The sequence below is a fragment of the Lissotriton vulgaris genome, chromosome 9, assembly GCF_964263255.1.
Source record: "Lissotriton vulgaris chromosome 9, aLisVul1.2, whole genome shotgun sequence".
In the NCBI taxonomy this organism is placed as follows: Eukaryota; Metazoa; Chordata; class Amphibia; order Caudata; family Salamandridae; genus Lissotriton; species Lissotriton vulgaris.
Genome location: NC_141697.1, coordinates 344,501,449 through 344,520,306, shown reverse-complemented (window position 1 = coordinate 344,520,306; position 18,858 = coordinate 344,501,449). Strand labels below are relative to the sequence as shown.

General features: G+C 43.5%; 1 protein-coding gene across 1 annotated transcript in view; it reads right to left on the bottom strand.

Annotated features, from left to right (window-relative positions):
• Positions 1 to 18,858, bottom strand: part of GOLGA5 (golgin A5) — a 137,455-nt gene that overhangs the window by 102,898 nt on the left and 15,699 nt on the right. Inside the window, exons 3-4 of the mRNA XM_086937695.1 lie at positions 4,073 to 4,288; positions 3,741 to 3,960 (exon numbers count right to left, since the gene is read on the bottom strand). Coding sequence (XP_086793821.1) covers positions 3,741 to 3,960; positions 4,073 to 4,288 — 436 coding nt within the window. The remainder of the gene's footprint in view (positions 1 to 3,740; positions 3,961 to 4,072; positions 4,289 to 18,858) is intronic.

Here is an 18,858-nt window from a genome sequence, read left to right as displayed (position 1 = left end):
CCATATGTTTGGCTCTGGCTCAGCTCAAGGTCCTCTAAGGCCATAGAGCCCAAAACAAGCCAAAATTTCATGTGGCTTCGGCTTGCGACCCATGCTCTAACCTAATGCTCCAAGAATTTAAGAAAGGACATTAGCAATTTGATTTAAAAGACGAGAGGGAAATAGATATGCATCTAGTTAGCAGCTGAATGCCACTATGTGAAATTTGAAAACATGGCATTTTTCGGCATGTTAAAGAAATACATATTTTTTTAATTCTGAAGGATCTTCTTTATCATACTTTTGGATGGTATTTGTTGCAGTTTATGTTCCAAACATCTTCAGTGCCCAGCAATTACAGCCCTCCAGACCATTGGCTCGGCTCGCCCTGTTAATTTGCTGGCTCGCCTAACTCTATTTCCAATGAGGAACATTTGCTCCGCTAATCCTCATAAGACCTTTAAGCATACAATTAGAAGACACGGTTATTTCCTTTGGATTAAAGAGGCCAAAGCTCTGGATCCCTCTCTCCATGGACAGCCACACTATCTAATCTTCAGGAAACTACTAAAAGCAATATGATGTAGAGACAATCTAGGAACCGAAAATAAAGCTCCAGGCAGACTCGGGTCATGCTGTGCAAGACTGATGGGAACTCTGCTACTTTACAGTAATACTTTTCTAACAAAAGCTGCCAATTCTAATATCAGTTGAGTTATGATTGAACCTACCACTAATCCCTTGTTACAAGAGCAATATCAAACCGGCCCACACTAACCTCACATGTAGTACTAAGTCACTCAACTAAAGCCTTGAACAGAGTGCACAATTGTATGCATGATCCTCTGAAGTGGTCAAAAGACGTTAGGATGACAACATGAAACGATTAAATACGTGAGTAAATATTAGTTATGTTTAATCTGCACATGTTCAGCTCAAATGAGAAGCTCGTCTAAACTGTCTTTATGTGCACCCAACTGTTATCCTTTTCTCGTTTTCCCAGTGTGTTTCTTCCTTTTGAAAACATATGGAGTTTTCCTCTATCGATTTCTGTTTTATAAAAAGTTACAACCTTATACTGTTTGTTATTTTTTAAAGCTACTACGAGTTTACATTGGACTTTCAGCTGTCCTTGCTTCCCCTTACCTTTTATGGATGTAATACTTCAATATTTTCCCCCAATTCCTTTGTAACTTTTATTCATATCTTCTTCATGTGCTAGCCTCAATGCTTACATGTCGAGTCTTGCTACACCGATTTAAGTCTCAAAAACGTTCCAAACATTTTGGGTTATTAGGCCAAATTGACCCTTCCATTGGGGTTGTTTCTACCCAGAATATTGTCTTGCAACCTTTTTTTCTGAAGTTTCTCCTTTTTCACACTCTTGACATGTTAGATGTGATTCAGCTGCTAGTTCTGCTATTCCTACACTACCTTTTTTATTATCACCAAGTTAATCACCAAGGTAATTTTGTGTCACACATTTCAGTTCTTGTACCGCACATAATGCCTTTCTGCATTTAAGGGGCATTTGCCAGGTTGTCATTATCTAAAACATTTACCTTCATTCTACCATTGGTTTTTCCACTTTTGTTCCTTTCTACAAAAAATGATAACCGTGGGTAATATCACTGAAAAGGAGACTACACACTGGGACAATGCTATTAAGATTAAAGTAACAGCACAGAGACCCCCAAATAAAGGGCAGTAGCCTCAAAGCGCCCATCCATGGACTTTACTGTTTACTTCCCCTGATGCATTTCCCCAAACCTTGTCTTTTCCATGCACTGTATAGTACAGCACAGATGTTTGATTCTGTGATATGTAAGTGAAAAGTTTTCACTAAAACTGAATTCCCATTTTTCCTTTAAAAATGTAACATTGCCTGGTATGTTCACTGCCAGCAGGGGCGACAGCAACCCCACACAGCTGATGAGAGGAGGCTGGGTTGGGAGGGAGCAGGCACATTGATCGAGGATAGTAAATGGGGACTTCAGGAGAGTCAAGTGCTACTGTTGGGAAAATGTCAAGACTGGATCTCGAGGGGGACTGACGGAAATAAGATGATAAATATTCCTCTTCCCTTCAGTTCTGGTCAATCACAGCTCATGTTCTTGCCTAGCTTCTGCCTTCTTCTGCTCTTCAATACTAGGCCCTCCTGTTGATGTGTTACAGTTCATATGCTGATTGAGGTCTGGTGAGGTGGATACTCCAAATGACAAACTAGAATGACTCTCTATGGACTATATGGTGTGGGGGTGTAGAATACTAGGCAGTCCAGTTAGATTGGCATTTCTGAGCAGACAGTGTCTTTGCCAACTCCTCATCTTTGAGCACGTAATGGATGGGTTCTCTCACCACTAGTCATCCCTCACTACTTCCATCAAAGGTTTTATGTTTGGATGGGTGCATAAGGAGGCTGAGCATGGCGGAGGGATGACTGGATCGCCCATACTGATAAAAGAAACAGTCCTTATTTTGGGTTGCCTAGAATGTGTAATTATGTGGGGAGGGGGATTAGCTGGTGGACACTCTGGTGATATGGTTTTACCTACAAATTAGTGGTGGTACTGCCTTTCTTTGTGCATTCCCCTCCAATAGCAGGGTTCAATCACTTGATTTCAGTCTGTAGCATGTGCAACCTTTGGTCAACTTTAGTTATTAGACAATGTAATGGCATCTCTAAATCAGGTTTTATTCATATTTATTGTTCTGCCACTTATAGACAGGTTGTGAGGATTTTAAAATAGAAATCTTGCACTCTATTCGCCTGCCATCCTTATCCTACTACTCCCCCACAGGACATACGTACTCACCCTTCAGGAGGCTAGCCTAATATCATATATATACAGGCATATATTTCTGCTCAGATAATAAAAAAGCTATTTTAGCAAGCAACCACCACCCAAACCCAAGACTCATTACACATACTTTCAATCAGAAACTTGGACAGTACTTATCATACACAACCACACTTCAGATATCCCATATGTGGGCTTTTTTCAGACACTGAACAACTCTTTTGAACAGTAACACTGAACACCATTGTTCCAATCTCGCTAATAAACGGTTATATTCACACAGCACACGACAGGCAGACTCCTCTGACCATCTCTTGCACAATATTGGACCAAAGCCATACAGCTGACAAAGTGCTCTCGCGTCAAAAGCATTGTCATGCACATCATTAAGACATACCCTGGTAAAATGCCACTAAAACTAGGATAAACTTAGCATGCCTACACATGCACATGGCTTCATAGGACACCAAGCAGTACAGCAGTGCCCATATAGTAAACAAATTGCTCTGGCCAAGCAATGGACAATCAACCTATCCAATGAAGAGGAAAACTAAAAAGTTCTTCAGCACCTCCACACAGAACACCATAGGAAACCTTCAAGATCAAGCTCATTTTACTTCCACACTAACTCAAACAAACCACTTTAAAAGTAAATGGTGAATAAATCCTCTTTTAACCACACGCGACCAAACATTATTAAACTAAGGGTTCTCCAATTCCAAAATAAAAGACAAACAAAGAAATGCTACAGTGTATTAACAATGTTTGAAAGCACCAACAACATTGTATGCATTGTCTTCAGTACACAAAATCCCAATTATAATGGTTCCAGTTACTATCTAGGTAAACTCGCTCAGCTTTCATTAAAGTACATGTAAAATAATGTGACAGTTTTGCTGCGTATGCTGTGTATACATGATGCAAAAGTGACATTTTCAGTTTCAGATGAACTTTATATACCGTGACTGTTCGTTGTGCAGCGCCTCTAACGCTTCTGTACGGCTATTTAACAACTGGTCAGCCTCCTGCAATCGTACTTTCAGCACTGCCAGTTGTGCGTCCTTGGCAGACACAGCCTCGGTCATATCATCAACCTGAGCTCTGAGTTCCCGTACAACCCTGTCACTCTTTGAATAGTCAGTGTTCCATTTCTCCATTCTTGCTCGCGATTTGTTCAGTTCTACAAAAAAAACATTTCAACGCAAAAGAAATTAAAAAAAACAAATTATACTTTTGTTATGGAGAAAGCACGTATACAAAAACATATTTTGCTTCCTACATGATGCTTGTACCTTCTTGCGTTTCCTTAGACCTCTGAAGCAAAGTTGCCATTTCCTGATTAAGTGACTGAACCTCATTTCTCAGGAGTTGGTTCTCCAGTCGAAGATTAGACAGTTCATGGGTTTTGCCATCATCATTGGTTGGGTGGGCATAGCTTGACGCAGAACTTGCAGGAGCATCTTCCTGTGTCACATCTAGCTGCATTGCTTCCGTACTGTCAAACGTTTCTGTGTAAAGAAGCATTGTGGGTTAGCAACAGTTTGAAACGGTACTGACACCATTAGTTTTACTCAGCTAGAAAAATTATGTATCAACGTTAAGGAATGAAAGTATGTATGTACTTCTGCTCTAATTGAAAGACTACCCGACTCGTCGATAACTAGAGTGGTATAAATCATTATGCGGAGCACTTTGCATACAGATGTAAGCACTATTGCATTCGATAGATGAAACAGACCTATGTTACTTACAGAAAAAAATTAATGATCTACTGAAATCATAAACACCAAAAGTCACACACAAATGTTTTCAGTTCTTAATCACAGAACTAGGATAGTTAGGTGTTCATCTGTATGAGGTGCATTGGCAAAAGCACACATCCACTGATAGTGGTAGGATTGTGGGCATTCCTGGGTGGGTGGGTCTACCTAAAAAAGTGTGGGGAAAAATATAGGCTCGTAAGTGTGACATAACGTTTGCAATTAGTTTCTTAACCTGGAAATGCAATCAAGGTTACTGCTGTTAAATGCACGACTATGGCCCTGCTCACAATGGGAAGGAGGACATAGAAAGGGAAATTCCTTGTAGAGAGAAGGATGAATAAAATGCCCAATTTAGTGAAATGTACACTAGTGGAATTTTCGTATAAATTTAACATACTTGTGTACTCAAGAAAATCTGATAGGTGCAAATTTCATTCAGCGCTTGCAATATATGTACAGAATCCAACAAAAGTCTCAAATGTATTACAAACATAATAGAACTGCTGCGAGTCAAATTTCTAAGCCAGCCTCTCCTTTATGAAGCTCGTTTTTAAAAACATAGTAAAATACAAACGGAGAACAGAGAAATAAATACATGATTACAAAGAACAAGGTAGGAACTTAAGTATAGGTTAAAGAGATTAAGCTGGGTTCAAAGAATAAAGGAAAAATAGTGACAATAGATCAAAGAAAGCAGAATACACCGATTCGTGATACAAACAATATACAATGGGGAAACAATAACTATAGTGAATAAAGTAAGAAATTCAAATAATCAAAATGAAACTAGAATTCTCTCGTCTGAAATTTCACCATATATAGGGATCTGCTGGAGGGTCGGATGGGCCTTGTGTAGGGCACAGCAGGGGCTGCCAGAATGCTACAAAACACCCTTTTAATCCACTGGCTGCACTTAGCTAGGAGGACCTTTAACAGAGGCAGAAGGGACCTAGCACTTGTGCTGGTACCAGATAGCAACCATGTCTCCAGCTTTCACCATTCTCCGCCTTCTCTACATATGAAGGATGCTGTTGTGTACCATGCATGAACAAAGGTAAGAGAATGGACCGTATTTAGCAACGGTGATTACTGAAGGAGAGGCTCTGAGAGCATATGGCAAGGGAACTGGAGCTAAGTTTAGCAAGTCCAAAAGAGCCAAGCAAGTAACTGTTGAGGCAGCTCTGCACAGCATGGTCCACATCCTCAACCTGCTGAGCGTACCCAGGATGTGAGGGAGTCTCCTACAAAGCTCTGTGTGGGCAATGGCCCTGTTGTAATGTGCTGATGCTCAGGTTCTCAAGGGTACTTTAAAAGGATAAGCCGTTTGTTGACCGGTTTCAAATATTTCTGTTGTTCTCTATTTCTAAAGCTTTGAGCAATCTACATTACTGTATGCATGTTGCCAAATCAGCAGTATGAAAGAAGGCTCTTGTATGAATGGTTATGTTAATGGATGTGAATCATGCCAGATTAAAGGTTTCTGAAGTGGAAAAGCATGGACGGCGGAAAAGGAAAACATCAGGCTCCACAATTAAGTTTGTATTTCACCTTTCTCATTGTCATCCGCCCACCTCAGATGATTATCCATCCCTAAACTCTCACATTTTCCACAGGACTACTCATAAAATTTAAAAGTCCTCACCATTCATTGTGTTTACTTCTCGGCGAGGAATCACTTTATTATTTTATAACCACATAATAGATCACAATTAATGATTCATTCCTTTTCATGAAGGATTTTTCAACAGAACCAATTTAATCAAATTTCTACATGTCTAACGTTCACTTATCAAAAGAATAATTGTAACAAATTCGGCTATTAGTTGTAAGGGCTGAAAGCCAGGGTGAACTGCTAAAAGTCATTAAATAAATCTATACTTAACTTAATTCTCTGCCCTTTACCAAGGCTTGGGATTGGTAGGAATCATACAAACCCGGTGGAGTAAGAAGAGGGGTGCGGTGGGTGCTGACCACCCCAGGTGTCATCACTGAGGGGAGGGACACAATGGTAAAAATACGTGTTTTAAACACATATTTTTGCCATTTTGTCAAGCCGGGGGTGACAAGAAATTTTCCACACCAGGCACCACCTGACCTTGCTACGCCACTGTACAAACCAAGGAGAAACCAGAACTCACAGGCTAAATCTCTACAGAAGAAGAAGAAATGGAGGAAGAGCCTGCATTTTTTGGCAATGTCAAACAATCGACCAGATCACATTCTGAGAAAGATAAAACAGACATTGCTGATTGCATCAACAATCAGACACCGTAAGACTTCAGAAGTGCAAAGCATCAGGACATCTAGCTGACATGGCTCTGATTCGGAATCAGAGGTGTCCCTGGGGGTTCAAGGTCGACTATCACAAATCACTTCTCGTATGGCTGACGATCTGTGAATTAGACTCCCTGAAAGGCTTGCAACCCTATTGGAAATGCTTTTTAGTTAAATGTGCAATTTATATATGCGGTAAGAAAACTGCAGATGTCACCCAAAGAGGGCATGGGACTTTAACAAGCCTATAATAAAATAAGTGCCTTGTTATATCTCTGAAATCATTCAAATTTAGGGCCAGGGAACAGAGAGTATATACTTTCTTATGCATTCCCTCGGTTTGGCCTGGATCTCCGATCGCAAGCTTTGGGCTAATTATACCAGTTGCATTTATTCGGTGTGGGCAAAGGGCCATTGTTGCTTCACTCTGAGCAATGGGAGTTGGTTTGTGTTTTTGTGTTTACACAATTTCAAGAGCTTTCATGTGTGGCTTATTTGTATAAGGCTGCTGGGGGGTTGGAAATTGACTTAGAAATATATCAAGGGCAGACCTAGACAAATATTCTTGCCTACTCGCTAGCGAGTCAGACTTTATCAGGGCGGGCTATATTTAGGGCCCACTCCCTTCTTCTGGTGAGCAGACAAACAACAGGTGTTCAGTTCACTCACAAAGTGAAGGAGCATTAAAGATGCCTTTAAATCTTGTTTTTATATTGTCACATTTTTCCTGTGTTCAGACAGAGGTCAAAAGTCAGTTTACATCTACAATTGCTTTTCTTTCTCTGACTGCAAAGTTCAAGGATTTGGTAATGTGAACTGTCCGGCAAACGTGCCGTACAAAAATTGTGAAATGAAAGGCTGTAGAATTTCATTTTATTCTAGCACACATTTAAATAGCTATAAAGTTAACTGTACAAACATTTCGAAATAAATTTCAGTAGTTATGAAAGTTCTTGTTTTGTATTACTGTGTGATGAACAAAACTTTTTAATAGGATGAAAACAATTCAGAACACTTTACTTGGTGAGGTGCAAATGATAAATATGTTTGCTGAAACCCCGGTTCCACAGATTATCGTTTATACACTATGTAGTTTTATAAGTGAAACTGCATATTAGTCAGAACGTTTTTGGCCATTTGAATGGAAAATGTGCTGTCTGTAAATGACAGTGCACCACCTTCTCACGCATAAGTAATATATTTATTAAAAGTGAGTTTTTAAAGATGGACTGAAAAACATTCCTGCTTCTGCCCTAATGGCAATGCTATTAGTGAACTAAGAGGCATGTTGGGGTCATGCGTACCCTATATGTGAAGCAAACGATTAGCCTATCAAATCAAACTGAATATGTTTTTTTTTTAACAGAAGAAATGCTGAACTCACACTATGTGTTAATAACAACAAGCATTTACAATGCAATGGTTTCGCCTTTGGAAAAGTTAGAGCTATTGGCATTGCTCATGACATTTCTTTTTTTGTTTTTGACTTATAAATAAATGGCATTGTTATTTACATTGCCAACAGCTCTCTCAGACCACACAGCTCTCTCAGCCTTGTATATCCCTTCATAATAGCGAGTGGCAAACCCTATTTTGCGAGTCTGTAATGTTGCAGATTCGCAAAACAGGGTTTGTACATTGCACAGGCCTATTTTCCTATTTTGCGGTCGCAAACGGGCCAATTTCCCATTTGCGACCGCAAAAAAAAGGTTGTGCATCTGTCCCAAAGTAATTAAACTACAATCTATCCTCACACTCGCAATCTCCAAGCTCAACTATGAAAACAGCCCATCCTCGGCTCCCCAGCTACATCATATGTAAATGTAACTAATTCAAAATGGTGTTGCAAGACTACGTCTCCCCCTCCACCCTTGAGAATATATGACATCAGTCCTGGAAGCTCTCCACTGGTTATTCACAACTAGATAGATAAGCAATGTTCATAACGCCAAGCTCTAGAGCTCACTATCAGCCAAGATTCGGAGCCTTAACATTTTGGAGGGAGGGGAAACAGCTGCTTGCAACATAACTACACTATACAATGACTCTGAGCTAGAACCTGGAACAGTAATCGCTCCTTTAAGTACAATCTACAGTTCATACATATAGAACAGCCTTACCAAGCAAACAACGTTCTATGTCCAGATAAGTTATGAAGGGCTGACTTGTGTCTAACTGGGGTATTATACAGGAATATAAATTCACAAACAACTCTTCTGGCTCTCACCCAGCAGGCACGCAGCTCAAACAGGCTTCATAGTAATTCACTAGTACTGCTCGATCCTCTCACGCTTTCGGAAGACAGTACTGCTACAGGTCATGTTTGGCACCCAATAATGTGCAGGTCCACAGCAACATACAAATAAACAACCAATCATCAACTTAACAGGAAAAACTAATGAGATATGCCACCGGACGACTAATTTAGTCTACTGCAGCATGTCCCAAATAACAAAATACTGTGAGGGCTGCTACTTGACATCTCACAACAACTATATGCAGTAACCACTATAGGAAGTACCCTAATGAAACTTGCAGCACTGACCAAAGCTGGCAGCTTACTGGAAACGATAAACTGCATGCCTACCTACACTGCTTCCCCCATTCACACTAGCAAGTGCTGCATCCCATAACATGATAGCCACATGTTGGTGGTCATCGTATGCTACATAAAAACACTACAAACATAGAATCAAAACTAAGACAACACCCTTCCAGCCCCACACCTTAGAAGATGTAGCATACTGCCCATATAGGCAGGGCTAGTAATTGCGAAATACAAATGATAATGCATTAGTGCAAGTCTTAGAGTGCAAAGGGTGTTTGGCTACAACGTCAAGACTCACTGGAGTTGTCATAATCCACTTCATCACTCATTTATAATGCGGTCATTCAGATATCATTCGAACTGTATCCAGAAGGTCCCTATCATGATGTTGATAGTGATTGGAATTTGTTTACGGTAAAGGTTGGATCTGAGCGCTGTTACTGGCACAAGTGGCCGTAAGTATAGCTCTAGAAGTATGATAGTGTCTGTTATTCGGGGGGATTGTTTCCGAAGAGATGGAGGTGGTCTGGCAGCTGAGGTTTTTGCCTTTAGTAGTCGTGGGCCTTAGTGTTGGGAGGATGGGAGTCATTGGTAGGGGCTGATCAATGTACTGTTTCTGCCAGGGCTATTTAAGATATTGTTTCTCATAGTCATGCCGGTTGGTCTGGGACTATTTATTTCTTGCAAGGTGTTCTTAGATCATAAGTTGGTGAGGTGTTTGTTTAAAAGATCTGGCCGCAGGATTGTGTTTTAAGGCAATTTACGGGAATGTATGTCTGCTGGTGTTTGCATGGACACTGTTTCTACAGGATCTGGTGGGCAGGTTTTGCCTGGGGGTACGAGGCAGAGGATGGGGCTAGTTCTTTTAAAATAGTTAGTCATTGTCCTAGCGATGCCGGGTGATGATCTGCGGGGTGTGGCGGGCAAGCACGGTTTCCAATAAAAATCCTCAGTCGATGCTTACGGTGCACGAGGAGATGATCATGTGGTGGGCTATGTGTTTGCTAGAGAAGTAGGGGATAAGTCGTAAGTTATATTAGGGCTGGGGGTTGAGGATTCCCACCTTCCAGTCATGTTGGCTGCTCCGGTCCTCCGCTCGGGATCCCACTTGCCAGCCGCTTCTCTGCTCCTTCTCGGGGTCGATGCAGACACGGACAGCGGGAGGGGGGGCGGGAAAGCACACGGACAGCGGGAGGGGGAGGGGGGCGGGAAAGCACACGGACAGCGGGAGGGGGGGGCGGGGAGGCACACGGACAGCGGGAGGGGGGGCGGGGAGGCACACGGACAGCGGGACTTCCTCTGGCGGAGATCGGCCGCACAATGACCAAACGAAACTGACTAAAAAAAAAAATAAACCCCGCCCACGGCCTTGATGACGATGCAAAAAGGGTGGAGAGGGAAAAAAATGCAGGAACGCCCACGAGTCTGGTCCGGCCATGACGGACAGATCTCTGTTCCAATGGCTAGCCTCCATTTATGGAGCTAGCCAATGGAACAGAGGGCGGGACTAAGCTCCACACTGTAGGGACATTAGATTTCTCCTGGGCGGAGCTAGGTGCTCCGGCCCCAGGCGAAACCTAAAAATGAGCCCAGGACTCTCTGATAGGGTTGACTATACATGCATGTATACAGGTGTTTGTATGTGAATGTCTGCGTGTGTTTATGTGAGTACATATGTACGGAGACCATGACAAAGAGAGAGAGTGAAAACCATAGAGTGAGAACAGGGGAGGGGAGAGAGAACTGAGAAGAAGACAGTGGAGACCTTCAAAGTGACCGAGTCCGAGTCAGAGCGAGTATGGTGAGATGTTCAAACAAACAGAAAGTGTGAGTGAGAGAGAGAGAGAGAAATGAAGTCCGTGTGTAAGAGAGGGAATCAGAGAGAGAGAGAGAGAGAGAGAGATAGATAGAGAGAGAGAGAGAGAGAGAGAGAAATGATGTCCGTGTGTAAGAGAGGGAATCAGAGAATGAGAGAGAGAGAGAGAGAGAGAGAGAGAGAGAGAGAGAGAGAGAGAGAGAGAGAGAGAGAGAGAGAGAGAGAGAGAGAGAGAGAGAGAGAGAGAGAGGAAGAGCGCGAGAGGAAAAATATGTGTGTGTGTGAGGAAGAAAAAGATGGAAAGAAAAGTACTGTGAAATGGAAATGCATTGTTTTGGGGAGAATGGTAGTCAGAAATATATACGGTGGATACAGATATAAAGTGAGTGGGAGAGAGAGCGCGAAAGTGCGAGCCAGACTCCGAAAAAGAGACGCAGTTAGTGACAACGAAATAAGAGGGGGTGAAGCGAACATTTCAGGCATTATGGACCTATAATTGCATATGGGATATTAGAGACAAGGTCAATCGCGGCCTTGTTCTTTATTGTCATAGGACTATGAGATGGCATTGTAGGACCCCCCCCAAAAATGGAAAATAATTGTTATGAGTAATTAACAATAAAACGTTCTTTTGGGGGTTGAAATACCGCTATTTGCAGGGATGACGTCATGCGTATGAAATAGGGGCCTTACAACTTCTGGCATTTGCAGAATCACACTGAAGAATAAGTCAATCACTGACACGGTTAAGGACAAGGTCGGCCTTGGAAAGCGGCTCAGCGGCCGAGTTGTGCTTACCCGCCAGTGATAAACAGTGTGATGGTGAAATGCCTTCCAGCCTCCATGTAGTGTTGTTGCTAGATGACTTTTCCAGATAGTAATACAGGAATCAGTTCATCTAATACACCGCTTGTTTACAATACAATGCATAAGGTATAGATAAGGACGTATAGCGGTTTATTTGGTCCACCCAGAACATCTAATTCTGTTTTATAGAAAATAACAATATATTTTGTAGGGCGTCACTACAATGGAAGCTTTTAGGAAGCACTCCCCTCTGTAACATAAAGGTAACATTTAGATTATTCAAGTGTGTACGTCCGTTCCTCTGATGTATGCATGCATGTTAAGGAAATAAATGCATGTACAAAAAATATAAATAGAAAAACAGGAACATATAATGCAACCTCATAATGCCTAAAGTTATCTTTCATTTAGTGTCTTATTATAATGTAGGGCCTAATACAGAATGTAATGGCAGCAACATCTCAAACGTGCATTTACTACAATGACTGTCTTTGCCCGCCCCCACCACCACTGGTTTTCACATTGCCCTGACCCAGTCGCTGTTGTTAGCCTTCTTTCAGGAAGAGCTGACCCTGAGCAGTGGCACCAGAAAGGAGAAAAGTGTCTGAAAATGGCACACAAACATTTTGAAGATTGGTGTTAGGTTTCTAGGAGCTGAGATCAAGCGATGAAGCACCCAAGGGAAAGCGGTCGCAGCTTTCCCACTTGGCCTAATTGTGTCATCCTGGGCACTTAATTGGTGCATGCCTCAGTAGATTCATTTAAATATATGGGAGCGCCTAGAAAGAGGCAGGAACGCAAGGGTGGGGCGCTGTATGCAAACGGCACAGTTGCCTTTGGCATTGGAATTGTTGCTTAATTGGGACAGGCAGGGGAGCTTAGGTCACGCGGGTCCTGGACGCCTTGCAAGTGGTAGCTGTGTCAGAATAAACAAGATATCTGATGTCCCTTGGAGACCCCTTCAGGCATCCTTGGCGGAAGTGTACCTAAGCTGCTCTGCCATCAAGCGCCACCAGGTGAAATCTGGGGCACCATAGCAGGGTGCTCGTGTTTTATTTAGGTGGGGTTTAGCGCCAACATGCTTTTAGTCACATCTTTCGGATGGCTTCGAAGCACTGTAAACATTCTGAAATACTAAAATAATACGGAATATAGAAAACATGGGCAGTGGCAGCTACCAGAGGTAGCATCACGCATCGAGGCTCAGAGCAAAAATGGTGAACTAAGTGGGGGATGGGCATTACCCCGCCCCGTTTTGTTACAGACGATGAAGTTGGCATGAGCACAGCATTCGTATGTCACGCCTCAAATCCCACCAAACCACAGGGGAGGGTGCGAGTGTGTTTTGAAAATTGATCACCGATACCACGTCAGAAAAAAGTCACTGACGGTTCAAATGCTGACACTGACAGACACCCGCGTCTGCCACCCTGCGTCCCGCACCCTCAGGGAGGCAGGCCAGCGCATCCTCGTATGGACACTGTGCACTTGGGCATGTGAGAAGCATCTAGTAGCTGCCTAGATAGAGGCAGAGGGCCAGGGGCCGACAGCACCACCCCGCCAACTCCCGGGAGGAACCCCGAGCGCCTGCACTCGAGGCAGCCTCCGAGGTTGGCTGCGAGGCGCCTGCTCATCACGGGTCTATTGGAAGTGGATGCGAGTGGTCTATATGGACTCTGAGCCATATAGACCATTTGGCCCCTCCTCCAAACCCAATAAAATCGATGAAAGTGTTCAGAATCGCAGCTCATATGGGGGGAACGCATGATTATTTTATAGAACCATTTGCTTCGTGTATTTTTCCCAGGCGGGTCTGTTCCGGGTCTCTAGTGTCTGTACACGCAGAGAGCGCTGCTAAACCACGGAGTGTTAAATATGTATTTTAAATGCTGCTATTTTTCCCAGGCGGGTCTGTTCCGGGTCTCTAGTGTCTGTACACGCAGAGAGCGCTGCTAAACCACGGAGTGTTAAATATGTATTTTAAATGCTGCTTAATAGAAGCACCTTTGTGTCTGAGAAGATCCACGTCCTGTTCCCACATACATTTTTACGGCCTGTGTATTGATAGTGTTTCTAGCGCTCGGAGCCGGGAGCGGGGCCAGCAGTGCTCTGCACACCGGTTTAGAAGAGGCACCCAGAAAAGGGATGGGAAAGAGGAAGGCACGTATTCTTGCCAGACGGAGAGAGTAAGGTCGACCAGTCTCCTCTCCTGTCTTTTACAGCGCCTGGTGGACTACAATGCAGCGCTAAGCAATCCTCCCGCTCTATCACGTAAACTCGTTCGCTGCTCTTTCTTACGGCACACAGAGGCAGCAACAATACAGCGCTACACAGACAGTGGGAGGGGGGGCGGGAAAGCACACGGACAGCAGGAGGGGGGGGCGGGGAGGCACACGGACAGCGGGAGGGGGGGCGGGAACGGCCAGCACTCACCTGGACCTGGACTTCCTCTGGCGGAGATCGGCCGCACAATGAAACCAATAGAAAAGTAACAAGCACCTACGAGGACAGGGGGGGGGCGGGAGAGGAACGGACGGCGGGAGGGGGCGGGAGAGGACACAGGGGGCGGGAGGGGGGCGGGAAAGGACACGAGAGGAACGGACGGCGGGAGGGAGGCGGGAAACGTGGGGACGGCGGGAGGAGGGACACAAGGCAGGACAGCAGCAAGCACGGCCCGGCCGGACCAGACTCGGGGGCGTTCCCGGCGTCGCGTGACGTCGGCAAAAGCCAAAGAATCTCGGGAACGCCCCCGTGTCTGGTCCGGCATTGACGGACGCCTCTCTGTTCCAATGGCTAGCCTCCATTTATGGAGCTAGCCAATGAAGCAGAGAGGCGTGTTCAAGTCACCCATACTAGAAACTACAGATTTCTCTGGAGGAGGAGCCTAACGGCTCCGCCCCCCAGCGAAACCTAAAAAGGTGGTTCTGAAAATAAAATATTTACATAGGATGACATAATAAGACCACTTTATGAGTCAAATACATTACAGCTAGGTCGAGTTGATTATTCAAGTTACTAGACCTACAGGTCTAGTAATATTTTTATGATTTTTCAAGGCCTGATGGGGAGGCAGACCAGGACTCTCTAGAAAAGCTCCCAACTGAGACGTTTAACCCTGTACAATCCAATATAGCATGACATTGATTAAGAATAGGTTTCTTTTCCCTATCAGGAACATGACAGGGTAGGGATCAGTGGCTAAGTGCTACAAAGGTCAACACATACCTGAGGAGGTGAGGGGTACATATTTCTTTTATTAATAAAAAAAAAACACCTCACTAGTCTTGAATCCATCGGCTTGCAGCAGAGATGGAGGGGACTAGTGTATGGCACAGAGTATTCTTCCTATGACAAATGGGCCCTCATTTTGATTAGACCTGGTGTTCCGTTCACGGCCTTGCACACTCAGAAAAAGGCTTGCTTTGTATTGGTGTTGGGCAAGTTAGATGGTCATGATATTCTACTCGGCAGTGTATACACATCTCACCAAGATCAACTATCATATTTTGCCTCCATGTCAGTGCAGCCGGGCCAGCTGTCCGGTCGTTCAATGGTATTGTGTTGTGATTATAATTGTTGTAGAGGTGTACACTTGGACTGGCCCAGTCCACCATTACACAGCAATCAACCAGCTAAGGTAGCCCAGGGACTTACTGATTGGATCAATGATTAGGGCCTGGTTGCTTTCTGGAGGCTGCAGCACAGCCAGGAAAGGGATTTCTCATTCTTCCCTATCCTGTATGATATCCATGTGCGACTTGGGAAGCTGTGGTGTACTGGAGATTGGTGTCAATTTATGACAAATTCTGAGTATTTAGGTAGACCTACATCAGACCATACTCCTCTTCTGTTGGTAATACAGTTAAGGAGGCCATTAGAACCGCTCCTCACATTGAAGCTTCAGCAAAATTCACTAACAGATACTTCTTTCCGACTTCTTTTAGGGGAATGGATTACAGAATATTTCACCAATAATCAAGGTATTTCCACTAACGTCCTCCTAGAGTGGATACCATTTAAGGTGGCTGGGCGGAGACACTCCATGAATAAAAAAAGGTAGGATCCCTGATCACACAAACCCAGACTATGAATGGACAGGTGGTATACTCAAAGCAAGATATTACCAAGATCTTTCTGAACTACCACAATACACTCTATGACCAACCTAGGGAGGCATCGGTGGATAACATGGAGACCTCTCTTTGTTGGAATTAGAATAGAGCTTAGGGGCGGGGTCCCATTACAGAGCACAAAAAAAAGAGTCGGCCTTCCAGGAGTTTGCTTGGGGCAATACAACGGGCACTGTTAGGCAAGCTGCAGAATCTTACTGCACTTATACTGCCCTTTAAGTATCACATGTGGCCAAAATGTACACTGCAGCACTAGAGAGAGGAGAGTTTCCAGCATCAACTAGGGAGGCCTCAGTAGTACCTGTGCCAAAGTAAGATTAGAATAAAGTGGAAATAGCCTCATATAGGACTCTTTAAATGATTTAGATTTTAAAATACTTTGCAACATTTTGGCTAACCGTTTATACTCTAACATAGCCGCTATGATTTAAGAACATCAAAACGGGTTGATGCCTGCATAAAACATATACCTCAGTCGGCTCTGTAGGGTATTGAATGAGATTGAGTTCGGCATACACTCAAGAGCAAAGGTGGTTTCCATTAATCTCTAGAAAGCGTTTGACACCCTGAAGTGGGGCTATCTTACTGCAGTTGGGCTCACTGGGTAGTTGTTATACTTTAATCCTGTGACCAGAGTAAAGACTGGTGGTTACATATCTAAACAATACATTATATTTAAGAGAACAAGACAAGGGTGCCGTCTGTCCATGCTCCTTTTTGCTGTTGTGATATAGAACTTTGCTGAGGCTGCCAGAGCTGAAGGGCATGCCAGAAACATTCCGGTGTCAGATGTCATACACGCCATATCTCTATATGCAGATGACCTATTATTATATTTACGAGATGGGTGATGGAGCCAACCCCGCAATTTCAACGCTTGATGAAGTTTGATATCACCTCCGGGCTTTAAAACAATAGACCCAAGACTTGCACTTTCCCGATTGTGCCAGATTTTAATGAGCTGACTGAAGGCAATCTTAAGATTAAATGGCCCCTCACACTTTAAATACATGGGTGAAATCATGTATCACTGTGCAACTGACCTCAGGGATAGAAACCGGGATAGAAACCTGGGTACCATGCTGAAGGTAATGTGGCATTTTGGCCCGCTCTTCAGTGTTAAGGCAAGATTAGCTCTTTCTAAAATGATCATTTGCCCAGGTTACTCTATTTTTTCACAAATCTGTCTGTGTGGTTGCCAGTCAGACGGTTTAAGCAAATTGATTCACTTATTAGGGAAATTATCTTGAATAGTGGTCTTCAGAGAGTCTTGCGGAAAACGTTTAAGAAACCCATTTTAGAAGGCAGTTTGAGTGCACCAGATTATGAAGGATATTATTTGGCAGCATACCTACAATGGATAGCAAGATGGTTTGACGGGGAGAGTGGAGTTGAGATTGGACAACTGGGAGGGAGCCTAATCAGGGAGTTCTGATAGCTTCACTGCTGAATAAGAAGTCTAGAACAAAACAACATACAATGCTTTTTTCTACAGCTCTGAAATGCTGGAAATGTTTTGTCAAAAGAACTTCTAAATGCCACTTGTATGACTGCCACTTGCCTCTGGTCAGGCTCTCATATGGGAACTCATCTCCCTTTTTCACTGCACGTCAACTGTCACCTTTTTCACTGCACGTCAACTGTCACAGTAGACTGAGGCTGGCAAATTTACAGATCAGGACTACTATTCGGCTGGATAAATGATTCCCCTGGAGAGGAGTATGGCTAGGACTAAGGGCAGTTTTTGAATTATGTTTCATGATGCCGAACTTTAAATGCCAGTAGAGCACAAGCACAACAGAGACCCCGGAGCATAACCTGCTTCGGCTCCTCCTGACAATGGGAGCAGTCATAAACTGGTAACCTGGTTTTATAGGGCATTCATTAGGATGGCACAAAATAACCTCTATAAAGTCAGGTTACACCAGGAACTGAATATTGGGCCACATATTAATGATAAGGAATGAGAGGAAATATTAGCATGCACTCAAAGAGTCTCCAGGAACCGAGCTTACGTTTACACAGGTCAACTAACTCCAACATACATATCCATCTCCTAAGAAAACAGGTGAGATACATAAGCCCTACCACAATGTGCATTACTATCTTTTGATTTCTTCCATATGGTCTAGAGCTCCACCAGATTGTGGTTTAAAGGGGACCGCTCACTTGCCTCCTAGATAAGATTTTGGATAGGGTGATCTCTTGTAGTGCTGAAACATGTTTGCATGGAGATTCTCGAAGGTCTAAATCTAAACAGGTGGACAACAGACTCCTGACGCTTGTGTTATTCAAACGACTGATATCTGTGACTTGATAGGCAGGAGGTGGTGCCAGATACACTAGGTGAAGAAGGGATATGGAATAATGAGAAAGAGCGGAGGAGAAAGCCATGATATTGGAGGAGGTATGAGGAATGCACCAACATCATACAGGGAATTTATGGGGTGGTGCAATACAGAACTTTGTAAAATAGGATCCTTAAACTGTTGAGCAATAAAGGACTCAATCTGATACACTAGACTCTCACCATGTCCAACGAGCCCCACCTTATGGTGACAGAAGATAGAGTCTTCCTCCAAGTACACTGGCCTGGTCTCTGTAATTGATTTTTTGATTATCCAGCCAATCAGTCTATTCTCCTTGGCTACTGAGGTTTTATAGGATATGCAGGTGACTGCTCGTACTGTTGTTGTTATAAACCTCAAACTTCACTGAGACTTGTACAGTGTTGCCCATT